Consider the following 21,909-nt stretch of genomic DNA (forward strand, 5'->3'; position numbering starts at 1 on the left):
AGTACTAGAGGAAAATTGAGTTCGCAGTTTAATATTAAATATGATTTTGTTCCAAAACAGACCTCTCCAAATGATACTAATCTAAAACAAGCGCAGAGAAGACGAAACATAATGACACATTCCCTCCGGAATAGCTGCATCAGGGGAAATAGGAGGGTTAAATGAAGGATGTCTATTTCCTGTAGATAAGTCACCGCTTCACTGGAAGTTCACACTGTGGACAGGCCCCAAGTGGAGAGATTACTTTGAAATGAGAGCAGCACAAACAGCTCGATAACCCCAAACAATATGTCTGTCTGCCCTCGGATTACCACTTCACCACAGGCCCGTAGGGACATGTTCAGACTCTCTCCCAGCAGTGGAAGGCAAGCATACTCTGGTATTCCCTCTGTCTGGAAGCAGACGGTAGACCTGTGAATTTGAGAGGGGAGACGACTGGCATCATGGTTTCCTAGACAACAATGACACAATTTGCCCCACTAATAGTCATTACACTGTCAGGAATCTGGAGTTGTCTGAGAGGCACCGTGCGGCTTTCTTATCTGGTTAGTCCATTTATGGTTATTTAGCCCATGATTAGTCATTACAAGATGTCTTCTTTAGGTGTACAATACCATTGTGGAATTTCTTTCCATCTATAATACAGACATTTGGGGGCTTTGTTACAAGTGGATATTAAAACAGCACCTCGTTTAAAATGATATATGCAAATAAATGAATTTGATTTTTTCCGTCAACGGCACAGATATGTGGAAATAAACCACAGTTCTCCATGTTTTCCACTAAATGAAAAGGCTCAATATCTCAGATCTTTGGTGCTTTGAGTTAAGTCTATACCTATTTGACCATGATTGTCTGTTCAGGGTCGCTGACTGGATGTGGTTCGTATTTTTTCATTGGGTTGTAGCAGCTGTTACCATGGTGATTCAGTAGGCGCAGGAAAAAAAAACTGTGCAGATAGAAAACCCATCCAGTGGGTACACTAAAAACAGGCAGTATTTTACATGCATGCAAGTAATTGTTTCAACTGTTCCCAATGACAGTAGAGGCACAGATAGAATAATTGGAGAACGAAATATTCTTTAATTGAAGAAAGCAAAAACATTTGCTGGTGGCACAGACAATCAAACAAAAAAAGAATCGGTCATAACACTGAAAACATAATTTGAATGCACAACTCAAACAGATGGTGCTCAATAAGATTGCCATGGAGATAGTTGCTCCTTCAGGTAACCCGAAGCCGAGAATCACACTTAATGAAAATGATTCCAATCTAATTTTACACCCAGCATGAAATAGTACAAATAAAATATATTATGAAAAGCCTTGTCCTAAAAAGGTGCTCATAAACTGGGTGGATTATTCATTAACAAACAATGAAAGCATAAAAAATCCAAACATTTATGCGTTATAAAACTAAATGACTCGCAAATGCAATTCCAAAACCATTATTGTCAATATTATTATTTAGCCTATATTTTTTTGTATATTTCCATGTTTAATGTCATCAGTGGTTTGACCTGAAGAGTGATGACAATGTCCAAATGTTTACTGCATTAGTGACCAATCATTATCCAATACGTTCTGAGACCATGCCTCTCTTTTAGCTGCTCAGCAACAGCAGTGTCTCAAATGCCAACTGTGGCTGACACCCTCTTAAAAGAGATACCAAACAAGAAACTGGGTTGTAAAAACCCATAGAAAAACCACCCTAAGGTGAGTCTCATCACCAAATGATTGCCTGTCTGTCCACTGACACAAATGTGTCATCATGTTTTAAACTTCTTCTCTGAGGGCGAGGCCTCTGACCCCATCTCTCCCAACCCCAAATGAGTCCGTTTCAGTGCCCCCTGGGCCTGGCCTCTCTGAGAAGCCTGCTCTTCTGCCTGGGTCCTAGTGTCTGCAGGTCTAACCTTTGTCTCCCCCTCGGACTCTGATGATCCAAGGAGGTTCTGACCCAGATTCCCCCGGCCTTGCACCTCAGTCCTCGGCTGCCCGTTCACTCCAGGACTGTGATGGCTGAGGGAGGCCCAGCTGCTGTCCAGAGCCTGTGAGCTGCGGTCCTGCTGGGCCGTGCTACACTCCTCCTCTGCACTCTCTGAGCCATCTAGAGCAGTGTCCCTCTCCCCGGCCCGGGATTCTGTCCTTTGCAAATGTGGGCTCTGAGACAGAGTGGAGGCGGTGAAGTGTCCCTCCTGCTCAACTCGGTCGTCTTCCTCCTCATTCTCTTGGCTTTCAGGAGATGGGGCGGGGCTGGAGCCAGGTAGGATGCCCGATAGGTGCTGAAGCCTCCCCTTGTCCTTAGATCCACTCCGACGGGGCTTGATTTGGACTGATTCCTGCACCTCTCCTGAGGATGATGAAGAGGAAGAAGGATCGTCGATGGAGATCTTGGGGTAGCTGCAGGAGTCGATCCCGGGATACAGAGCCTGCATAGACTCAGGCCGCTCCCCTGATATGCAGGGAAAGTGCATGCGTCGCCTCCTGGCCGCGTTGCGCTGGCGCGTGCTGGCCCTGCGTCGCTCCTCATCATCTGCGTCGCTGCTGGAGCTGGAGGTGGAGGAGGAGGTGGAGGAGCTGGAGGCCCCAGCAGGGGAGGAGGTGCGGCTGGACAGGGTAGAGTTGTCTCTGGGGCTGGGTGAACGAGGCCTGGGCATCGGGTCAGGCCAGAACCCGCTGGAGTCAGAGTCGTCATTTACCAGGTCCAATAGGAAGGCTGACTGATGACGCTGACGCCTACCCTGCCTCCTAGGCTGCCCCTCCCCCTCTGGCTCAGGGTTCTCCCCTCCTGAGGCATCGGGTCCAGCCAGTGATGACGACGAGGAGGGGTCTGAGTCGCTGTGGTGACCTGCAGCAGCAACAGGGGCGGCGGGCGGTGCGGGTGTGGCTGCGCTATCTCTGATTGCGCGCGTGGAACGCCGCCCGCGGGCGTGGAGCTGTAGGATGGCCCCCTCGCTCAGATCACTGTCCGAGTCAGAGCTCCAGCCCTCGATCTCCCGGCGGACGAGCGAGTCAAAGAAGGCCATCATGCGTGGGTCCTCCTGGATGGACTGACTGACGTAGTCATGCGACAGGCCACTCCCGCTGTTGAGCACCAGGCTTATGTACTCCTCGTGGGTGTACAGGCTGCGGGACTTGTCCTCCACACGACCCTCCAGGTCCCCCAGACTCTCAGGCTGCTGGTATGGGCTCCATGCCTGGGTGAGAGAGAGAGAGAGAGAGAGGGGAGTGAGGGATCATGATTAGGGGAGGGGAGGAGAGGAGAGCAGGGGTCAGGTTTAAAGGCAAGCACTCCCTGCTATTAATACTCTTTTATTCCAGAGCACCTGGGCCTGTATCAGCTTTCTCACTAACATAGAACACGGCAGACACAGAGACAAAGCTACGGTATCTGCCAAAAGATAAGAGTCAACTCCTCTTTCTCCATTATGACTAGAGAACAAACTAACTATTTGTTGGAACTTTGAATGGGACATGGGTCATTAACATTCGTGTGTGTCATTTTGAGTAAACACAAAGAAAGCGTAACTTGTGAGGTGACCTGATCATGGCTACTCTGGGTACACTAACATTCCCACCCAGAGCATCATCAGTGGATACTCCTTAATCTTAAGCAACATCTTGAGGATGGGGGTTGTGAATCAACATACCTTTCCTTTCTACAAGCTCAGGCCAGTTTACAGTTGTCTTTATGGAGGAAGACATGTGAAAGACATATGATCGTGTTGAGGCTGTGAGCAGTCTTCACCTCAGGCCTTCTGATTCATAGGGTCAGTACTGGGAAATGAAGTGAGTTATCATTACTCAAAATACTCACATAGGGTGGGGGGTTACCTGAAGGTTGCAACTGGGTGGTACCTAGGTTCCAGACTACCATGGGTATGACCAACATTGGTGTTTGATTCTGAATATATCCCCACGGTTTTCTTTGCTTCTGCATTCTCTAAGTAGGCGATTTTAATTGACTCAAAGACAACTTGTAAACGTACGTGTGGTGCGCATACGCGTGATGTAGGTGACGTGAACAGTTATGATGTCACTGACCTTGATGACCTTCTCCACGCCCGAGGAGCAGATCATGTATGTGTGCGGGTTGAAGCGGACCTGGTTGACGATGGAGCGATGGCCCTTCAGGATCATGAAAGCCCCATTCACCACGCGACCTATGCCTCCTTAGGTAGAGAGGGAAGAGGTAGAGATTACGATCTGTAACAGCACGCACGCACGCACACACGCACGCACGCACACACGCACGCACGCACGCACATTCCTACCTGCTTCAGGATCCTTTGGGATTCTCCACATGTAAAGGTTGAAGTCATCTGATCCAGACAAGATGTACTAAGGGGGGAAAAGAAAGAGATTAAGAGTTAATGTCGTCTGCCCATGGTGCTACAAACCAGAGTAATGAAATATGTCTGTACCTTGTATAATAACAGCGGTGGAGATTTGTATATATGCTAAGGAGAATCAAATCGGAGGGTAAATCTAAAAGCAAAATATCAAGGGTTTTAATTATTTATAATATTCCTTTATAATATAACATCTTTTCTACGATTCTTTCATATTCAGGTGATGGCAGAAGAAACTGATGAAACTGAGAACCCCTACTGAGAGCTCTACTCCCCAGAGTCAACAAAAGGACTGCAATTTAACTTGCTGACAAAGGTCAGCTCCACTGCAGCCTGGGGCTACACATTACACTCACAGCTGTAATGACAAAGCAGAGGCAGTGATAAAGTTAGTAAAAAGGAAAAATATGAGAGCACTAAGCTTCCCACTAAGACTACAAAGACTGATCGGTTTAGACAAAGAGTACTCCAAAGGTATGATGATTGAATGAACAACTGTATGAAGACCAGACATGAGGGTTATCAGAGGTTCTGAGAGAGTTTAGCAACGACAGTAAATGCAGTCCTTTTGCTGACAGCAAAATGTGATGTTTCTCTCATACTTTCATAAAGGTGTCAGTTGTGGATACAGCAAACAGGCAGCATTTACAAAGGAGGATGCATTTTGAAAAATGTTCTTCTCTGAAGGAAGTCAGAATTTGAGACTTGGTGTAACATCTACAAAACCCACTGAGCTAAATCATGTTTACTTTCTGGTGCCCGGCAACCCAAAGAGAGAAAGAAAAATCATCGGAAATAACCTAACACCGTCTCTCCCTCGGATCACTTCTGCTGAGGGCTAGCACACCTGGGAATGCTGCCCTCCTTGTCCCCTCAGGACAGATGTCAAGTAGGAATGTTGTACCCCTATTATCTGTCTGTCTAGCGATATCACTGACCACTCATCATCACCCACAGGCTTCATGTCTCATTCTATCTCCAGTGTCTCTGTTTCCCTCAGGCCTCACACTTCACTGGAAGATTCCCCTGACTACTGTTCTGCTTTGTTTGGTGGGGAAGTGGTCTAATATAGGCCCTCCTGCACTCCCCTGATACCCGAGCATAATGTTAACATAAATAAGCATGGCTGCAGGATGATGTCATGTCTGCAGAGGCCCTGACGGAATACTCTTGGCCCCGTATGGGGGCTTCTGTGCTCATCAGGAACAAGGAGACAGCAGAGCCCCATTCATAGAAATATCTTTGGTCAACTGAGATCCTTCAGGGGAAAAAATAAGTTTGTCGTTTTTTGTATTTGACAGTTCGTCTTGACTCTTCGAGGCACAATTTGGAAATTTGATTATGTTCAAAACCAGATTGATCCAAATCTGTCAATCTTAATACTCATAGGAGTTGACAATGCTCAATCACAGTCTAGATGAAACACTGGCCGCTTATTATAGGCCAGTCAATACCGTTTAAAGTGTTCCATGCAGCAATAGAGTGGCAAAATTGAAAACAACCAAAGTCACACACCTGATCTTTGTCCCCAGCGAAGCAACAGCTTTTCATGGTGCAGGAATTGAAGTAGCCCTGGTTGTCAAACTGGAAGCTGGGCAGACGGGAGTGCAGCTCGTAGAGGACAGGGGGTAGTCGGCGACGCAGGGCCAGCAGCTGAGTGCCTGTGCTATTGAAGCGGACGCTCATAGCACTCTGCAGGGACATACTGCCCCCATAACGCAGCAGAGAGCTGGGGAGAGAGAGAGAGAGAGAGGGAGAGAAATGATAGACATGAGTTGGAAGATAGATTGAAAATATCACAACTGATACAGGTGGGTCCCGTGCAGGGAGAGATGGGAATGTCCAACTAAATGTACGTCTAGCAGACTTAATGATATTCTAAGATGGTATTTCGTCACAATATCAATGTTCTGATAAGAAACACACTTTTACCGCCAATATAAAAAACAATCGCACATTTAATCCAGTGCTTCTCCACATGAACCAAATGAAGAAATTGGTCAATGCAATCATATAACAATAGCTCCATCTGGTGGACATTATAATAAAAAAATATCCACTCTGCAAATCAAGACAGGGCCATGGTCATAAAGTAGTGTTCCTCCTCTTTCAATGTGATCAAACATAATTTGGACCAGACAGGGCTTTCCAGACATTAAATGGAACTGATAAGTAACTATACTTTGGCAGTGTTTAAAACAAATACTGTATTGCAGTCCCGAAGAACATGAATATTAATTTGGTTAAGAGACTTTAAGATTACAGACAAGATGTCTCACCTGCGTGGTTTACGGATGTCCCACAATCCCACCCCTTCCTTGGAGTTGGCTGTGGCCAGCAGTCTGGGCTCAGTTGGGTTGAACATCACACTGTGGAAGGCTGAGGGGTAGTTGGCCAGACAGAAAGGCTCTACAAGAAAGAGGGAAATTCAGAGATCAGACTGCATGCTATGCCAGATTACATTCATTAACAATAAAGCACTATAAATACAATTTCATTTCCATAATATAAAGCTTGGATTAAATAAAAGAGAAATGGATATCATGATTATTATCATGATCTTGATTAATGTGCAATTTAGTTCCAGACTAGGATTAATCTCTCTAAAACTGTTTAAAAGGCCACTGCCCTTAGATTAACAGATTACTCTGAAAGTCATTTGCACCCATTTCAAAAATGGGTTAGTAGGGTAAGTTTGTATTTCTTGGTATTCTTATATTAAGTACCTCCATGTGGCGGCTCTCGAGTGTCCCAGATGAGAACACGGCCATCATCAGAGGAGCTGGCGAACACATTGTCGTTGACTGGGCTGACAGACAGGCCGTACACAGCGTCATCATGCAGGAACACGTTCAGAGTCTCACCCCTGTGAGAAAATAAATAACTAAATGTATACATTTACAATAACAGAGTTCATGTTTTGCATGGTTTGAGCATGCGCCTGATATTCGTAGATCATTTGTCGAATAAATTCATCAGCTAAATGAATGTGATGATGAGATGGTGGTTATACTCACCGCTCCACATCATGAAGGATGACCTGTTCATCATTGCCTTTGAAAACAACAAGAATTTGCATTTAAATCATAAGGAGGATTATAGTCAAGTGGTAGGCCTAGGCTACATAGCATAGGGTCGCCGACAGCATTAGCAATTCATCACTGCTATGAGATAAGTCAACCCCTCCCAACACCACTCAGACCTCTTTAACACAATAATGGACCACCAGATTGCTTCAACCCTTGATCTAATCACTCTGTATTCTGACCCTAGACCTATATGTCAAGTAGCCAAACTGATTTGGCTTTCAGTTGTCACAGTAAACAATGGGGATGTGCATGTTAATTTCCAGAGGGTGCAGTAGAGAGGGCTTCTTTCATGTCTCTTCACGTACAGGTGAGCGAACCTGATCGACATGGACAACACTGACATCACCTTGGATTCCTGACCGGATGTGTACCAAAAATTCACGAAGAACTCTGTTACAACTCACATTTTGAGGCAACAACCTGCTCTTGGTGCAGCACCTCCATCTACTCCATAGAACACATGAAACATACAGCGCTACACAGGCAGAGCTTATGTTATTTCTCTCTTACCACCAGAGAAGACCCTCGTATTGGTGCTGTCAAAGGCCAGGCAAAAGATGTTGGAGAGGTGCTCCCCCTTCAGCTTCAGAGGCTTGGCTCGAGAATGGATGGCTTTCTCCATGTGCCACAGTAACACCCTGCGGTCATCCCCTCCTGTAAACATGATGTAGTAGAGGGTTGGAAAACAAACAACTGGGCATAAACATAAAAGGCCATGTTCTGGACGTGCAGTTGGTAACCAAATCACAGAGGTAGCCTACTTCTCTCTGCAAGCCAATCAAGCAATGAAAGGTTGGATTATCTTGCTCAGTGCAGTGGATAACGAACAGGAGAATAAACAGTGGCATTGCCATTGTCACCCATCTTGAATTTCTGCATAATTTCAGGCTGTAAACGTAAATGTATTATAGCTATATTGTTGTGTTATTACAGTCTCATAAGTTATTAGCTGGAAGATCAGCATGCATCCACTGAGGTGCATCGATGGCTCAGATCAATATTGTTCCTATTTTGTGACTTTACTTCTACAGTACTGGCTGGAATGACAAGCTGGTCACTGCACACTCCTGTATCCAACGGTTAGCAAGCTTGTCTGCCAGTAGATAAGCTAACGTTAGCTTGCTAGCTAGAATGTATGAGAGGTTGTGTAAGACTGGCCCTGTACTTTTTGACAGGTCGTAATTTTTTGCTCATAATTGACAACTTGTTTAATGGCAACAGGGGGTCAGATTTGCATAGCTAGTGGTGCCGAAGACGTGCTAGAGAGCTTTGTCAACACAGTGCTGTGTGTAGCGAGCTAGCTTGCCCAATCCATAGCTTGCGTTAGCTTAGCTTCCAACAAGCCATACAATACAGGAGTAGAATGGGGGTGATTTGCCACCTTACCTGACACAAGATATTCTCCCCCATTGTTGGAAAACTCTATGGCGTTAACACACCCGAAATGTCCGAGCATATCCTTCTTAAAAAGGCTCGTGCAACCGGCCAATCTGCGTCTCTGAAATTCTTCCTTCATGAGGGGGTGCCCAGTGAGCTTTCTCTGGGACAGAAACCCCACGGACGAGCGCATACCGCAACCCTTCACCTCCTTCATTTTCTTCAGCAGTTAGCTAGACACAGCAGGCTAACTTGCGATCTTAACTTACTTGTGCTCTTCCAACATCCGTTAGTTTACCGTTATAAGTAAGCTTTTATTTGCAATCTGACTATTTCTGGCTACATGCTGGTGGAAGAAATATCCCCAAGCCTGATGTCGACGTTGTTGTGACTCCTCGCCCAGCCGCTTCCTGCTCCGGTGCAAACCTTTCTCCGCCTGTCTGTCACACAAACAGCATCTACCCAGCTGACCCAGCAGCTTGCTAACTTTGGAATGCGCTCACCATTGCTCTATTGATGTCACTTATGCCTTGCACAAGTTGGCATCACATACGTTTCCCCCCCCCCCCCCCGAGTAGGAAATAAATAATATGTATTGTGTGTTATGTATGCATGCTCGAGAATGTCTAAATAAATACGTCAAAGCAGACATTTTAGTGTGTCTAGTTTTATTACTCCCAACACTGGGATTACAGTGGTAGTCTTTAAAAAAACAATACATACTATTTTCAGGGAGCTCTCCATAACAATCATATTTCCAGGACAACACAAATAATATGAAATACTTGCCTCCCGCTTGATGAAGAAATACAAGGGTTGCGGGTGACATGAATAATTTACTCCACTTTGAGAGCATACTGTAACATTGGAGCCATTATTACGCTATTTTGAATAACACAACCTCCACTGTGGTGTGCAGGGAAGGGTGAGAAACACATATCTCTAAAAAAGAGCTGGTAAGCAGAGTAAAACCACTTGGCTACATGGATTCAAACTATTTAGTTGTCAGATCGTACCATACTGTCAAATCAGTGTAACGGTTTCATCCGTTTGTCTAAAAATGGGCAATTGAGGCACTTCTGTACATCAATAAATCGTCTTGGCAATGGCTCAAATTTCAGTGGATGAAATAGCTGCTAAAATTAAACAGTAGCCTACTTTATCAGCACATACTTTGTCAGAACACTGACAATACTATCAACTCTAACTAGAACAATGTTAAATAAAAGGTTTAACTAATGCTAATTAGTCACTGGTTGCTACACCTTCTCTAAACATTCAATAAAGGCCAACTGACACTAATCCTGTAGTCATTTCCAATTGTGTCTGAAAGATCAAGCAAAATTAGTATGATCTTGCACAATAATGCATTACAGATGTATATTTTGCATATGCATACTTATTAAATTTGCCATATTATTTAGTTTGTGCCATTAGCTCCAAAATATGACAGATTACTGTGCCTGTCTATGTGCCTTTGAGAGCTGCAGCCGTGCAGTTGGCATCAGGTGGTTGGGGCAAGTTTAAAACACTAATCATCTAGAATGGACTTAAATATTTAAAAAGTGCTTTACATTAAGGTATCTTTAATGTATACATTCACCTCTACATCATGAAGTAGACTATAATACAAGGCAGGTAATGAGTGAGTTGCAATTTATGAGTATTCCTTTGGCAATGTTAGTGGCTGTAATCTGCCAAAAGGTGTGAAGTGTTGATGGTGAGAGAACAATGGAGACAGAGAGAGAGAGAGAGAGAGAGAGAGAAAGAGAGAGAGAGAGAGAGAGATGAAAAAGGAAGAGGAGATATGTAAGAGATATCCTTTGTGATGACTTGGTTATGGTTGGATTTAACTTTCCTTTTAAAAAAGACAGAAGATGATGGAGGGTTACAGTGAGAGACCAAAAAGAGCGCAAGAGATACATCAGCAATCAGTGCAGGGTCATTTGGAATTGCAATTGTGAGTTGCATTCACATAGTATACATAGTCTATTGCACATTTCAGTCTTCTTTCGATGAGTGCAGAGGGTCTCAGTGGAAAATTACAATGACAGGAGCCTGTAGTTATCAGGGCGGAGTAAGGGAATCTGGGGTGGGCAAAGTCATTCAAGTGGAGACTCCAAACACCTTTTCTCCAAGTGGTACAAGACAAGACAACTCTACTTCTTTTCCATCATTCCAGGACCATTGGTTACGAAATGATCATGATAAGATATTATCTTGTTAAATTGTGCTGGCAAAGTGTTTGAAACTATCTTTGCCAAATACAAAAGCAGTGAGGGGGGCATACTGTAAGCTTGGGCACTTGTTAGGCGTTAATTCATTCATTTTTTTAAATTATTATTTCATTAGGTTTCTATTTTTTTTCTCCTCAAAAGTCTGTAAAATATCCGCAGGATCTTTTCAAAAGCTTGGTGAGAAAAGAAATCCCCTTGACAGCCTTGCCTCAAGACATTTATATATGTAAAAAAAAAAGGAACAAACAAACAAAATAAAATACACAAACAACAGGGCAGGAGATTAAATTAAGACAGCAGGATGGATGGTCACTGGGGCTGGGGGCTGGGAACTGGGGCTGGGGCTGGGGTTGGGGTTGGGGCTGGGGCTGGGGTTGGGGCTGGGGTTGGGGCTGGGGCTGGGTGAGTTAAAGGCTGTTGGCACATGGGGAGGGGGAGTTGTCCTCAGTTCCAGATGAGTCTCTCAGGAGCCACTAGTAAGGGCCTTTTGTATGTCCAAAGATCCCAATGGGGAAGTGCTTGACGTGTGAGGACCACTGTGCTGCCAACTGGAAGAACTTGACGTCATTCCACTCCACACCATCAATCAACACTGCAAGGGAGGAAACACAAAGTCAGTTTTTGAATTGTTTCTAATGAGCCTTGGATATGGTAAAAAAAAAAAAAAGACAGGATGGTCTAAAAATTGTTTGGACTGTTCGGACACATGGATGTAGGTCTCTGATGACCATTACCTCTCAGCATGGTCTGCTGGTGCTTGGCAGTGCAGATCAGACGACTGATTCCCTCAATCACTTGACTTTTAGACTCCACCTCCTTGTCTTTAGTCTTTTTTGGCAGAAACATTACTGGAGAGAGGGGACAAGAGAGACACACAGCTCTGAAAAAAATCTGTCAGCAAATGCAGAATTCAAAGAATTGGGGCCTCATTATTGTGATTTTCAAAATGGCTTTCTAGGAGATTCCCCATCAGGAGAAACATACAGTCCACTCATCTATAGCATACAGAAGTCCACCCGTCTATAATGCTACTACATCATCACACCTTACCCTTCTTATTCTTCTCCTTGGTCACCACAGTCATGGACATAGTGGGCTGAGGACCCCACTCTGCGCCCCCCAGAGGCAGCCTGCTGACCTGCAGCGAGCGGAAGGTGCACTTCAGCGTGTTCTTGGAGGATGAGTCCCGCTTCTCCACGTCTCTCTTCCTGTCTGACGGAGCAACCCAGTAGTCCACCTGGAGACCCATGAGCTCTCCCTGACCACCACCAGGAGAACTACAACCCCCATCAGCCAGAGGGTGGAGAGAGAGAGAGAGATGAGAAGAATAAGAAGAGAAGTATGAGATAGTGGTAGACATAGGAGGTATGGATATATCCACAATATTCAATCCAATTTGCAATGTTCCGACTGTCTATTAAACTCCTAGATATAATTTCTACATCTCTAACACAACGCCGTAGGAATTCCTGGTCACAGTGTACCTGTACGAGCTGAAACTAGTGTTGACAGAGGGAGAGGAGGGAGGTGTGGGGGAGGCTTCTTTTAGGGCAGGGGACACCTGGGGAGGTGTGGAGGAGAGGAGTGCTGACCCCATAGGGGCTGCATCATCTGAGTCCCCTAAACAAAAAAAGGGCAATAAAAGGTTAAACTACAACAAGATGGTTTCTCAGACCTAGATTAAACCCATTTCTAGACTGAAAAGCATTTTCAATAAAGTCCCCATTGAGAGTGCCATTTAGTGCAGGACTTGACATTGATCTGTGTCTGTGAAACTTCTCTAACATGCTTCACAGATTGACTGCAACACAGCTACAGCATCATATGAAAACTCTCACATATGACATGAATATGAATGCAACTGCATAGGTAAATTGTGCTGTGCTACAAGAGTCTCAGCTAATCTCACCTGATGTTGCTGATTGCTCCACAATACCAACTTTCACCATCTAGGGAGGGTAAAGATTAATAATATGGACACATCAACACTTTTCGAGGACAACTGAGGTATATTACAAACACAAGCTAATGTCTCTAATAGGTAGGGAGACACTTACCCCTATGAAGGGGATAAACTTCTGACATGAATCCTCGTCTGGGCTGTGTGGCAGAGGGGCCAAGACAAGAGATAGGAAGAGAGACAGAGAGTGAGCATGTGGACAACCAATCAGGATGAAGGGTTTGTCTGGTGTAGAGACTGAGGTTCCATGAACCCTATAGATGGGGTGAGATCTGTTGTGCTCTCACACTGACTGAAACAAGGCAGCTGTCCCATGTAGGATTTGTGAAGCCTTAATCTCACATGGTTTGTTCTCTTTATGGGATCCCAAAGATGATTTAACAGAGGCAGATCACCCAGATCATGCCAGAGCGTTTTCCGAGCAATTCTCTGTAATTTCAGAATGTCTAACAAAGTTGGAAAACTTCATCACACTATCATTGGCTTGATTTGCTGGTTAATACCACTCTGATCAACCCTCATAATTCCCTGCTAGTGGAATCAAATCAAGTTAGTAAACTGCCAACTACACTAAAAAACATATTTTAAAAAAAAACCAAAAACTGCCAACTACAGGTATTGGTCTCTTACAATACAATCCAAATTTTGATCATGGCAAACCCAAACCTGATACAAACACCTCTAATACCCTTTAAATGGTTTAAATTAGTAAAATCTGAATAATTGAGTTGGGTATGAAATAACAAGATATATGGAGAGTCAGCATTTTAATTGCATCCAAGCCTCGAGTTTAATCAAATCACCCTGAACAAACTGGCAGTCTGGAAGTCAGTCTGTTGTGCCATTGCACAAACATTTTAATTGATTACCATACTGAAAATATTTTGGAAGAAATATCATGGAAAATATGATGGAAAAAGTTTCCACTGACTGCATACGTTTGCCAAGATTTGCACATGGGAACCAATCCCATCCGATCATATGCCCCTCTCCCCGAGTCCTCATTGATGCCAGAGAAGCAGAGGGCAAGACATGCAAGCTATCAGCCAATCACTAGCCTACACCCAAGCCATCCCACCATTCCTGCAGCCAACCCAACCACCACCATATCAAAAGGCAAAATGCACAGGTTTCAGGGAATAGCAAGTCCAGTAGGTCAGGGAACAACTAAGGAGGAACCGCTTTGGTAATCAGTCCAACAATGAAAGAGAGGAATGTACATTGTAGTGGCAGACTGAAGGAAGAGCAGCAACCTGAATTTGAAACATCTCAGGTTTCATGCATCACCTGAGAGGTAATGCACAATTACACAAATAGGTTTTTCTAAACAATTTAAATTTAAATTTTTTATACATATATATTTTTCTGTTTATATATATATATATATATATATATATATATATATATATATATGATATATATATATATAGCTTATAGTATATGGCACACATTGTGTGTGTTATCTACAGTATAAACGGTAAAGGTTGAGGTAAAAGGTTGTTGCTCTTGCCTTTGTGGCAGCTGCCACCTCCCTCCACCAGTGCAAGAAAGACTGAGCAGGAAAGAGGGAGAAAGAATCTACAGTAGAAATGCAATCCAGGCCACGTCAACACAACTCATCACCTGCCAAAGCTACTTTCAGAGCAGCCACACGAAGAGCCAAATGTCTGCCTGGTAGAAGTGTATGAATGTGGTTCACCTTGCATGGATTGTTCAAATGTATATATTTTTTTCTAATACATATCCTGTAATTCAATTCATACACAGGTAAGTAAGAACTGCGTTGTAAATGCATTGTTAAAATGTGTATGCTGCAGACATACTAAATATGTGCATGCGAGTCAAGTCTATGGACACGAACAACAAACGCAGTTATTGAAGTATGGCAAATGCACATGCACTTCCATAGTACATGTACCAAAAAGGACAATATACAATTAAGCGTGGCTGGTGTTGCTTTAATATCAGACAGACATGGATGGCCCAAAGCACAGTAAAATAATGGACATGAAACAAAATAGGGAGGAAGAAACAGGAGAAAGGAGAGAGAATCCAGAAGATGGAAAAAGCAGCTTTTAACTGACTACCCGCCACTTTATCAGTATACTTTGTATAACCTTATCCTAAACTAACCACCGATACCAGTGAGAAATGGATACCATTCCCTTTGATAACGAGAAAATAAGGTAAACGTTTGACCTATTATGCCAACCATGGCATAATAGTGTAAGAAACAAGTATATCCTGTGGTCTAAGCTGTGGTCTGTCTGGCCAGTGACCAAGGTTGATCAATCAAATGTGTTTAGCTGTTGATAGGCTAGTGTGCTTGTTACCAGTCAGCTGTTAAAGTGGCAAGCTCCAGTGCAGGCTGCTAAGGTCAAGGGTCAGGGTAATGGTTCTAACACAGAAGGCAGATGATTCACCAGGAGAAACAGACTCAAGCAGACCACAATACCTGACTGCAAAATCAAAATGAAAGCTCTTTTTCCTTCAAAGAAAGCAAAGAAAAGAAAAATACAACAAAAGAAAACATGTTATTTACAAACAGTGACAGACAGACAGTGATGTTTACAGGAAAGATTTCCATTTCATCCTGTGTGTTAGAAATGTATGCAATGGCCACGAAATACTGCTCTTTCACGATGAAGTTCTGTCTTTTCTCACAATTGCAATTGAACCATACTGTATGCACTGTAGTGCAAATGTAGTATTGTCAGTTTTTGTTTTTATACAGGCCCCTCTCTCTCCTTATGGGAGTCCTGGGAAGTGTTGACTAACAACAAGTGGGCAAAATACAATTTGCATGAGTGTGAGTGAGATAAAAGGTACACTCAAAGTCCTACTGAAATGATGCACAACGTGTAAATTGTGTTTGAAAATTGTGTTTGAATTCACAAAGTAGTTAATAGATAGGTCTAAAGTTCAGATTCAGTGTGAGTCAACGACTTGATGATGAAATATTGTTCAATGTCCTCTGAGTGTGCAGAAGCTGAAACAACCTTACCTCTTCTGTTTGTAAGTGAGCATGGCTTCTGCAATGGGTAGTTGGTGCGCTCCATTGGCCCCAACCATGTACTGTGTTACCCTGGATACCACATCTGGGCTCTCCTGCACTGTACAGGACAGGACTCTAGGTTACTACTCTGGATCTAATGAGTTCCATCTATGTAAATATAAACATTTTCTAATGAGAAATTCTATTATTTGTCCATTCTAGAATGTCAGTTTAGAAACATCCTGTCTGGGTGGGTGTAAACATTCTAAAACGTCTGTATAGTCTAACCCTAACTGAACAGTTTACAGCATCTAACATTCTAGAATGTCTGTATCGAACACTTGCTCTGTAATCTTAAGTCCTGACAGTCAAGATAAATAAATAACTACTTTGAGCTTGTCCTACCCATGACTGGGGCCCCTGCCTTGTGAAATAGGTCCCTCCATGCAGCATCTTGGAATAAACTGTTGTACTGATAGTCAATGGTGCCAAGATATTTGGAGACTGGATGGGATCCTGTATACAATTAGAGAAAGAAACATGAGACATGATGGACATGAGAGGTAAGATAAGATAAACAACACTTATTAATGTGAAAATCACAGTAAATGTTAATCCATGTAAAGTAAACCAAATGAATATATTTATTTAGACTCAAATGCATTCAGACTCAAATGTCTTTGACGCCTAGGGACAGTGTAGTGTACAGCCACAGCCCTCCACATCACGCCCCGTCACTAACCTAGCGGGATGATGAGGAACCTCATGTAGCCCTGCCAGTCGGGGGTCTTATGGGAGAGGTGGTCCACAAACAACCTCAGGACTGCACTGAGGTAGTGCTGCGCGCCGGCCACGGCTATCTTGATAGGAATGGGCGTTTGAGAGTTACAGTTACAGCTACAAGAAGAACACAAAACACACAACACACGAGAGAGGCAGTGAGGCACTGTCACAGCGAAGAGGAGCAGAGAGAGGTCAAATCACCTGACGGGGGGGGGTGACTTACAATCTCTGGATTCGTGAGACGATGGTGTTGAACGCAGCTTGGATGTCGGCAGTGGTGCAGGTGCAGACCACAGGGAGGTGGTGGTTCTGCAGGACATCTGAGAGGTACTGAGAGAGGGGAGGCAAAGAGAGACAGGTTGAGAAAGATGGACCGGAGGGAGAATTAAACGTGGCGGTAGAAGGAGAAGGAGAAGGAGAAGGAGAAGGTAGTGCGGAATGGTGAACGATAAAGGAGGAGAGCATAGGAGGTGTAAACAGGGGAATAGTTGAGAGCCTGCGGCTGAATGAGGACAACAGATTTATGACTTCATCCATTCTCTACAGTTGTCATGTCAAGCCAGAGTGGGATCACGAATGAGTCCTTGTGGCTGGCTCTCACCTGGCCCTGCCAGTCTGATGTGTTGATAAGGATGATGCTGTCAGGTAGATGGTCATCAGACACCAGGATATGGTTCAGCTGGTCGTACACTGTTTTCCTTGGGATCTGGGGAGATAAAATCATTGTTAAACTCAAGGGGAAACAGCCTCTTAGAGACCATAGAATAGTATCTCCTATGTATTAGTCCTGCAACCCTCTAGGTCACTGGGGATCTAATTTTGAGTGCAGTCTTTGCCTCCTACCTGAAGGTGGCAGCGCGTATCGAGGGAACGTTCGTTATCCAGGCTGTTGGCTCTCTCATTCTGTGGCCTGCTTGGCTGTCGCTCCTTGAGAGAAGTACTTCTTCCTCTTCTTCCAGCCAACTTAGGTTCCTGCCTGAAGAGGGATGAGATTGCAAAGTTGAGAAGGAAAGGGGGATTTTTTATTTCTGGAGACGGGTAAAAGAGATGAGGGGAAGAGGATGGGTTGCGTTTCATTCAGAAAGTATGGAAGACAAATCAGGTGGAAGGGAGGGTGCGTGAGAAACATGTCCTGAAGGAGAGGGCAGTACGGTCTGCTGGCTGCTGAGAGGATGAGATCATTTACCTGTTGGAGGGAATAATGAGGGACTCTGTCTTTGTCATCTTGCCACTTGGCGGCAGCCTCTCTAGAAACGTGTCCATATTGTCCATCTCCAGCTCTGTGGTGGGAGTGACTGCCTCGGGGTGCTCCTGTGGGGTCACAAAGGCCAACATGAGAAATAATGAAAGAGGGAATTAATGTTGAATTAATGACTTGATTAATTAATGAATTAATACAAACACTTACATAAGAGACATTATCAGAGACATTGTCCACCCCTCCACTCTTGGTTTTGTCTGGGTCCAACTGGAAGGAGAGCAGAGGAACGGTAAATTATCTGTTTATCTGGTGGTGGGGAGGAATGTCCACAGAACAGTGGAAATGGTTAAGAGTGTTCAAGCACCGAATGCTGACAAGGCACAGGGTATATTGTGTCCACGGGGGATCATGTAGATCCCCTGGAATGTCATGTGACAGTGTGGCAGAATGGTCTCACCGGGCTCGGTGGCTCTCTGTGACTCCTACTGCTGTGGATGCTGCCAATCTCTGTCTGAGAGCTGGAGAGGGAGAGGCCCTCGAAATATGGCCTGCAACAAAACATAATTTGAATAGGAGTAACAGCAACGTAACTAATTACATTTACAAGTTGCTTTGTTTGCTCTGACGGCAAAGACCGTGACAGGACCCACTCACTTGAGTTTGGGTTTGGGGGTGCTGAGAACGCTGTCATCATCATCCAGTTCTGGTCCACTGTCACTGGGGTTCTCAAACTCGAGACTGTCCAGATCCAGGTCCCCCTCCACCTCAGGGGGTGGCTCTGCTGGGTCCTGCTCCGAATCCAACACCTTTTATTATATTTACACACACACACACACACACACACACACACACACACACACACACACACACACAGGAGAGCAAATATTGAACAGATGCATGGGTCCACCTGGCAACAGAAGAAAAACAAACTGCGTGTGGAGTGACCGCAAAAAAAAACACCCACCTCATCTGAAACTCTGAACCTCTTCAGAAGGGCTACCACTCGCTGCTTAAAGTTCTGCTGCTAAAAGAGAACATGACAGATAAACAACTAAAAGTCAATCTAAGGAATAAACATTCAGGATATGAAATGTGAGAATTACCAGCAAATGGGTTCCATGAGGAAAGTTATCACCACTGTGTAGGAGACATTGCAATACCACAATTTCCCCAGCAGGTGTAAGTAGAGCATTAGGCAGAGCAAGAGACATTGACACTGTCGGGCAGTTATGATTACCACAGCATTTTTTTAAATTTATTTATTTATTTAATATGTTTTTTAGGGCATTTCTGCTTTATTGGGATAGAGACAGTAGAGATTGACATGGATGGGTGAGAAAGAGGAGGGATGACATGCAAGATATGTCGAGGGTCGGAATCTAATCAGGAACCTTGCGATTATGTGGTATGCGCATTAGTGTGCTACGTCACTAAGCGACCCCCCTCCCCCCCGCAGCATTTATTTAATAGAAAACCATCTCCAGCAACATCCTGCCTAATGTGATTTCATCCAATATTCATCTTCAACCTTGCTGTGCTGAGCTCAATGGCCGTAGCACAAGTTGGATGGATTCCCTTGACTTACTCTGGTGATGGAGGCGGTCCTCACAATAGACCTCCTCGGCTTCTTTGGCTTCCTCACGTCGTACTCGTCATCCTCAAGATCCTGCATGTACAAAGGAGACACAGCATTGAACAGAGAGAAGGATCTCACACATGTTTTCCCTCTGGACTGAACCGCTTTAATGAGGACAGCTGTTTTAGACTCACCTGTCCCTGAACCGCATCGTCACTGGCCTCCTGCTCTGAGGAGAAGCTCTCATACTCCTCCTCTGAGTAGTTATCTGGAGCAGAAGAGAGAGATTTAACCTATTTATGGAGGTCACGGACTGAGACGTTAAAAAAAAAACCCTATCATAAATATTTTATTGTGGCTTTTAGATGTGGAGCGAGGTTCAAAATAAAACTCTTTGATGCCATGGTTTGATCTCATTCTTGTCAGCTTAGAGGAAAACATACTGTGCAAGGTAATCAGTGGATCTTTACCCCTCTGATTGCCTGTCTTCCAGAATGGCTGATAATGATGCATCCATGCTGTGGGAACTCGTACTCCAGCCGAACCATGCTGTGTTAAAACATACCTGAGCATTTGATCTTCTGCCCCCCCTGCAGTGCGGCCTCCTCATGGTCTATGGGCTGGCTGGACAAGGAGAAGATCCAGATCTCAGCCACCTTCCCCAGCATCTCCTTCTGGTTACTGCACAGAGGGAGCACCTGGCCCCCCTCAGTGGGATGCTGCATCACCTGGGATGGAGGATGGAGAGGGGGGAGGGAGAGGTAAGGGCAGAGAGGGAGTGATTCATACTGTGTACATAAAGAACCACATCTAAGTAGCTTTTAATTTCTAGGATATCTCTGTTGTTTAGCTGTTTCTGTTCTCAGAGACCCAAAAGTAACCTGCTCTCAAACATATTTTCATTTCCGTTTGCAACAAATGTCCTACTACCAATTACAAGAGGAATGTTCAGTGAGGATATATTGGTATTTTTCTAAATCCGGACTGTTCTCTCTGGATCGTGCTGACAGCTTCCTGAGAGGGTTTCTCGTAACATGTCTATTCTGGCATTCTGGACATCTGAGTTCCTCTGTATCCTTGGGGTGGAAAAGTGAAAATACTGAGTCTGCTGACGGATGTTCCAGCTCTCCTTTCCCAGCCTCTGAAAGGCAGGCTTCACACAGAGCCAGTGTCGGCCATTTTAGAGAACCCATCCAACTGTGGAGATTTTACTCTGCTACTCAGACAGCCATAAGCAGAGAGTTAGGACAGATACAATAGGACTGCCAGACAGCGGTGAGAGGAGAGGGGGGACAGAAACCTCTGACAGATATCACCAGCACCTTCAGTTTCTCCCATTCTCTCATTATATTTTCATACCATTCCTTACTACCAACAGGCTGTCAAGTCTTACGCCTATTGAAAGTCAGTGAGATTACCCAAAGTGTATGAAATTCAGTTAGTGCAGTACCTCAGCCATATCGATGGAGCCCGCTGCAAGGGTCTTGTAGCCAAGGATGGTTCGGTTCTTGTATCTCTTCCGCCTTTGAAGCAAGATCTGGAGCTTGTTTCCCTCCCGCTTCAGGAAGTGAGGGTACTATGGATGGACAAAAGACAGGAGAACCGGGTGAGAGGAATTAATCAGACAGTGAAGAGAACACATGGAAAATATGGATGTAGAGTTAATCTTTACAACAATAAGTGATCCATCTATCTATCCGCCATTATATCTATCTATCTATCTTCCCCCTGCCCTTTGGAGCCTTTACCTGCAATGAGAAGGTGAGTGCCAAATCTGTCTCAACCAGTCCACTGGGTGGCAGTACTATCTCATGAGACCTCAGGATCCTCTTCGATCCCTGTGGGAATTGAATGATAGGGTAAGCCATGCCATCAACCGCCATGCCAATGCTCAACACTCCAACATTCAACTGGCAGGAAAGTAGTCAATGTGGAAGTGGGAAGGCAAGCATGAGGAGACATCTGTCATCTTGGAAAGCATTTCCTTGAGCATGTGCATGCATGCGATGTGATTGTTGATGTGTGTGGGCCTGCATACAGTACATTGCAGGCAGGTCTGTACCTGCCATGCCTGAATGTGGTAGTGAATGGGCATACCTGGATTTTAACAGCAATGACCACAGAGATGAGTTCCTTGTCTAGTTCCCTCATCACCACCAGCTTCTTCAGAGTCAGGCTGCATAACCTGGAGGAAGATAGGGAATTATTAAGCACTGTGCTCTCTCTCTCTCTCTCTCTCTCTCTCTCTCATACACACACACACGCACACGCACAAACAAAACATTGATGTTTACATGAAGAAATGGTACATTTCATCATGTGGAATAAACCGATGAATC

At 44.4% G+C, this 21,909-nt stretch overlaps 2 protein-coding genes across 4 annotated transcripts in view; both read right to left on the reverse strand.

Annotated features, from left to right (window-relative positions):
• Window positions 1–1,069: 1,069 nt before the first annotated feature.
• dcaf5 (ddb1 and cul4 associated factor 5) lies at window positions 1,070–9,171 on the reverse strand. The gene is made up of 9 exons (XM_083684010.1): window positions 8,828–9,171; window positions 7,952–8,095; window positions 7,370–7,406; window positions 7,079–7,218; window positions 6,632–6,761; window positions 5,868–6,081; window positions 4,275–4,341; window positions 4,045–4,172; window positions 1,070–3,197 (listed from the first exon to the last, which is right to left on the reverse strand). Exons 1-9 carry the CDS (start codon window positions 9,033–9,035, stop codon window positions 1,770–1,772), a joined length of 2,496 nt encoding a protein of 831 aa, XP_083540136.1. The 5' UTR covers window positions 9,036–9,171; the 3' UTR covers window positions 1,070–1,769.
• A 298-nt stretch (window positions 9,172–9,469) lies between these two features.
• Window positions 9,470–21,909, reverse strand: part of pacs2 (phosphofurin acidic cluster sorting protein 2) — a 29,357-nt gene continuing 16,917 nt past the window's right edge. Inside the window, exons 2-25 of one of the 3 annotated variants that reach the window (XM_083682746.1) lie at window positions 21,668–21,755; window positions 21,319–21,408; window positions 21,021–21,146; window positions 20,136–20,298; window positions 19,765–19,838; window positions 19,580–19,660; window positions 18,959–19,015; window positions 18,649–18,800; window positions 18,452–18,542; window positions 18,202–18,261; window positions 17,980–18,104; window positions 17,637–17,769; window positions 17,395–17,499; window positions 17,017–17,123; window positions 16,753–16,907; window positions 16,416–16,526; window positions 16,020–16,128; window positions 15,471–15,503; window positions 13,113–13,155; window positions 12,965–13,004; window positions 12,540–12,675; window positions 12,106–12,332; window positions 11,790–11,903; window positions 9,470–11,647 (exon numbers count right to left, since the gene is read on the reverse strand). In XM_083682746.1, the coding sequence (XP_083538872.1) occupies window positions 11,529–11,647; window positions 11,790–11,903; window positions 12,106–12,332; window positions 12,540–12,675; window positions 12,965–13,004; window positions 13,113–13,155; window positions 15,471–15,503; window positions 16,020–16,128; window positions 16,416–16,526; window positions 16,753–16,907; window positions 17,017–17,123; window positions 17,395–17,499; window positions 17,637–17,769; window positions 17,980–18,104; window positions 18,202–18,261; window positions 18,452–18,542; window positions 18,649–18,800; window positions 18,959–19,015; window positions 19,580–19,660; window positions 19,765–19,838; window positions 20,136–20,298; window positions 21,021–21,146; window positions 21,319–21,408; window positions 21,668–21,755 (2,539 nt within the window). In that variant the 3' untranslated portion in view covers window positions 9,470–11,528. Of the gene's footprint in view, window positions 11,648–11,789; window positions 11,904–12,105; window positions 12,333–12,539; window positions 12,676–12,964; window positions 13,005–13,112; window positions 13,156–15,470; window positions 15,504–16,019; window positions 16,129–16,415; window positions 16,527–16,752; window positions 16,908–17,016; window positions 17,124–17,394; window positions 17,500–17,636; window positions 17,770–17,979; window positions 18,105–18,201; window positions 18,262–18,451; window positions 18,543–18,648; window positions 18,801–18,958; window positions 19,019–19,579; window positions 19,661–19,764; window positions 19,839–20,135; window positions 20,299–21,020; window positions 21,147–21,318; window positions 21,409–21,667; window positions 21,756–21,909 lie in introns of all 3 variants that reach the window. The other 2 variants (XM_083682745.1, XM_083682747.1) reach the window with 2 other exon arrangements.

The sequence above is a fragment of the Argentina silus genome (genome assembly GCF_951799395.1).
Source record: "Argentina silus genome assembly, chromosome: 13".
NCBI classification, from domain to species: Eukaryota; Metazoa; Chordata; class Actinopteri; order Argentiniformes; family Argentinidae; genus Argentina; species Argentina silus.

Coding starts and splice junctions, on each gene's coding strand:
- dcaf5 (XM_083684010.1), bottom strand. CDS start 9,035: ATGAAGGAGGTGAAGGGTTGCGGTATGCGCTCGTCCGTGGGGTTTCTG. Junction 4,342..5,867: donor TCGCTGGGGACAAAGATCAG/GTGTGTGACTTT, acceptor TTCCCCCCTTAG/TACATCTTGTCTGGATCAGA. Junction 4,173..4,274: donor CCCAAAGGATCCTGAAGCAG/GTAGGAATGTGC, acceptor TCTCTACCTAAG/GAGGCATAGGTCGCGTGGTG.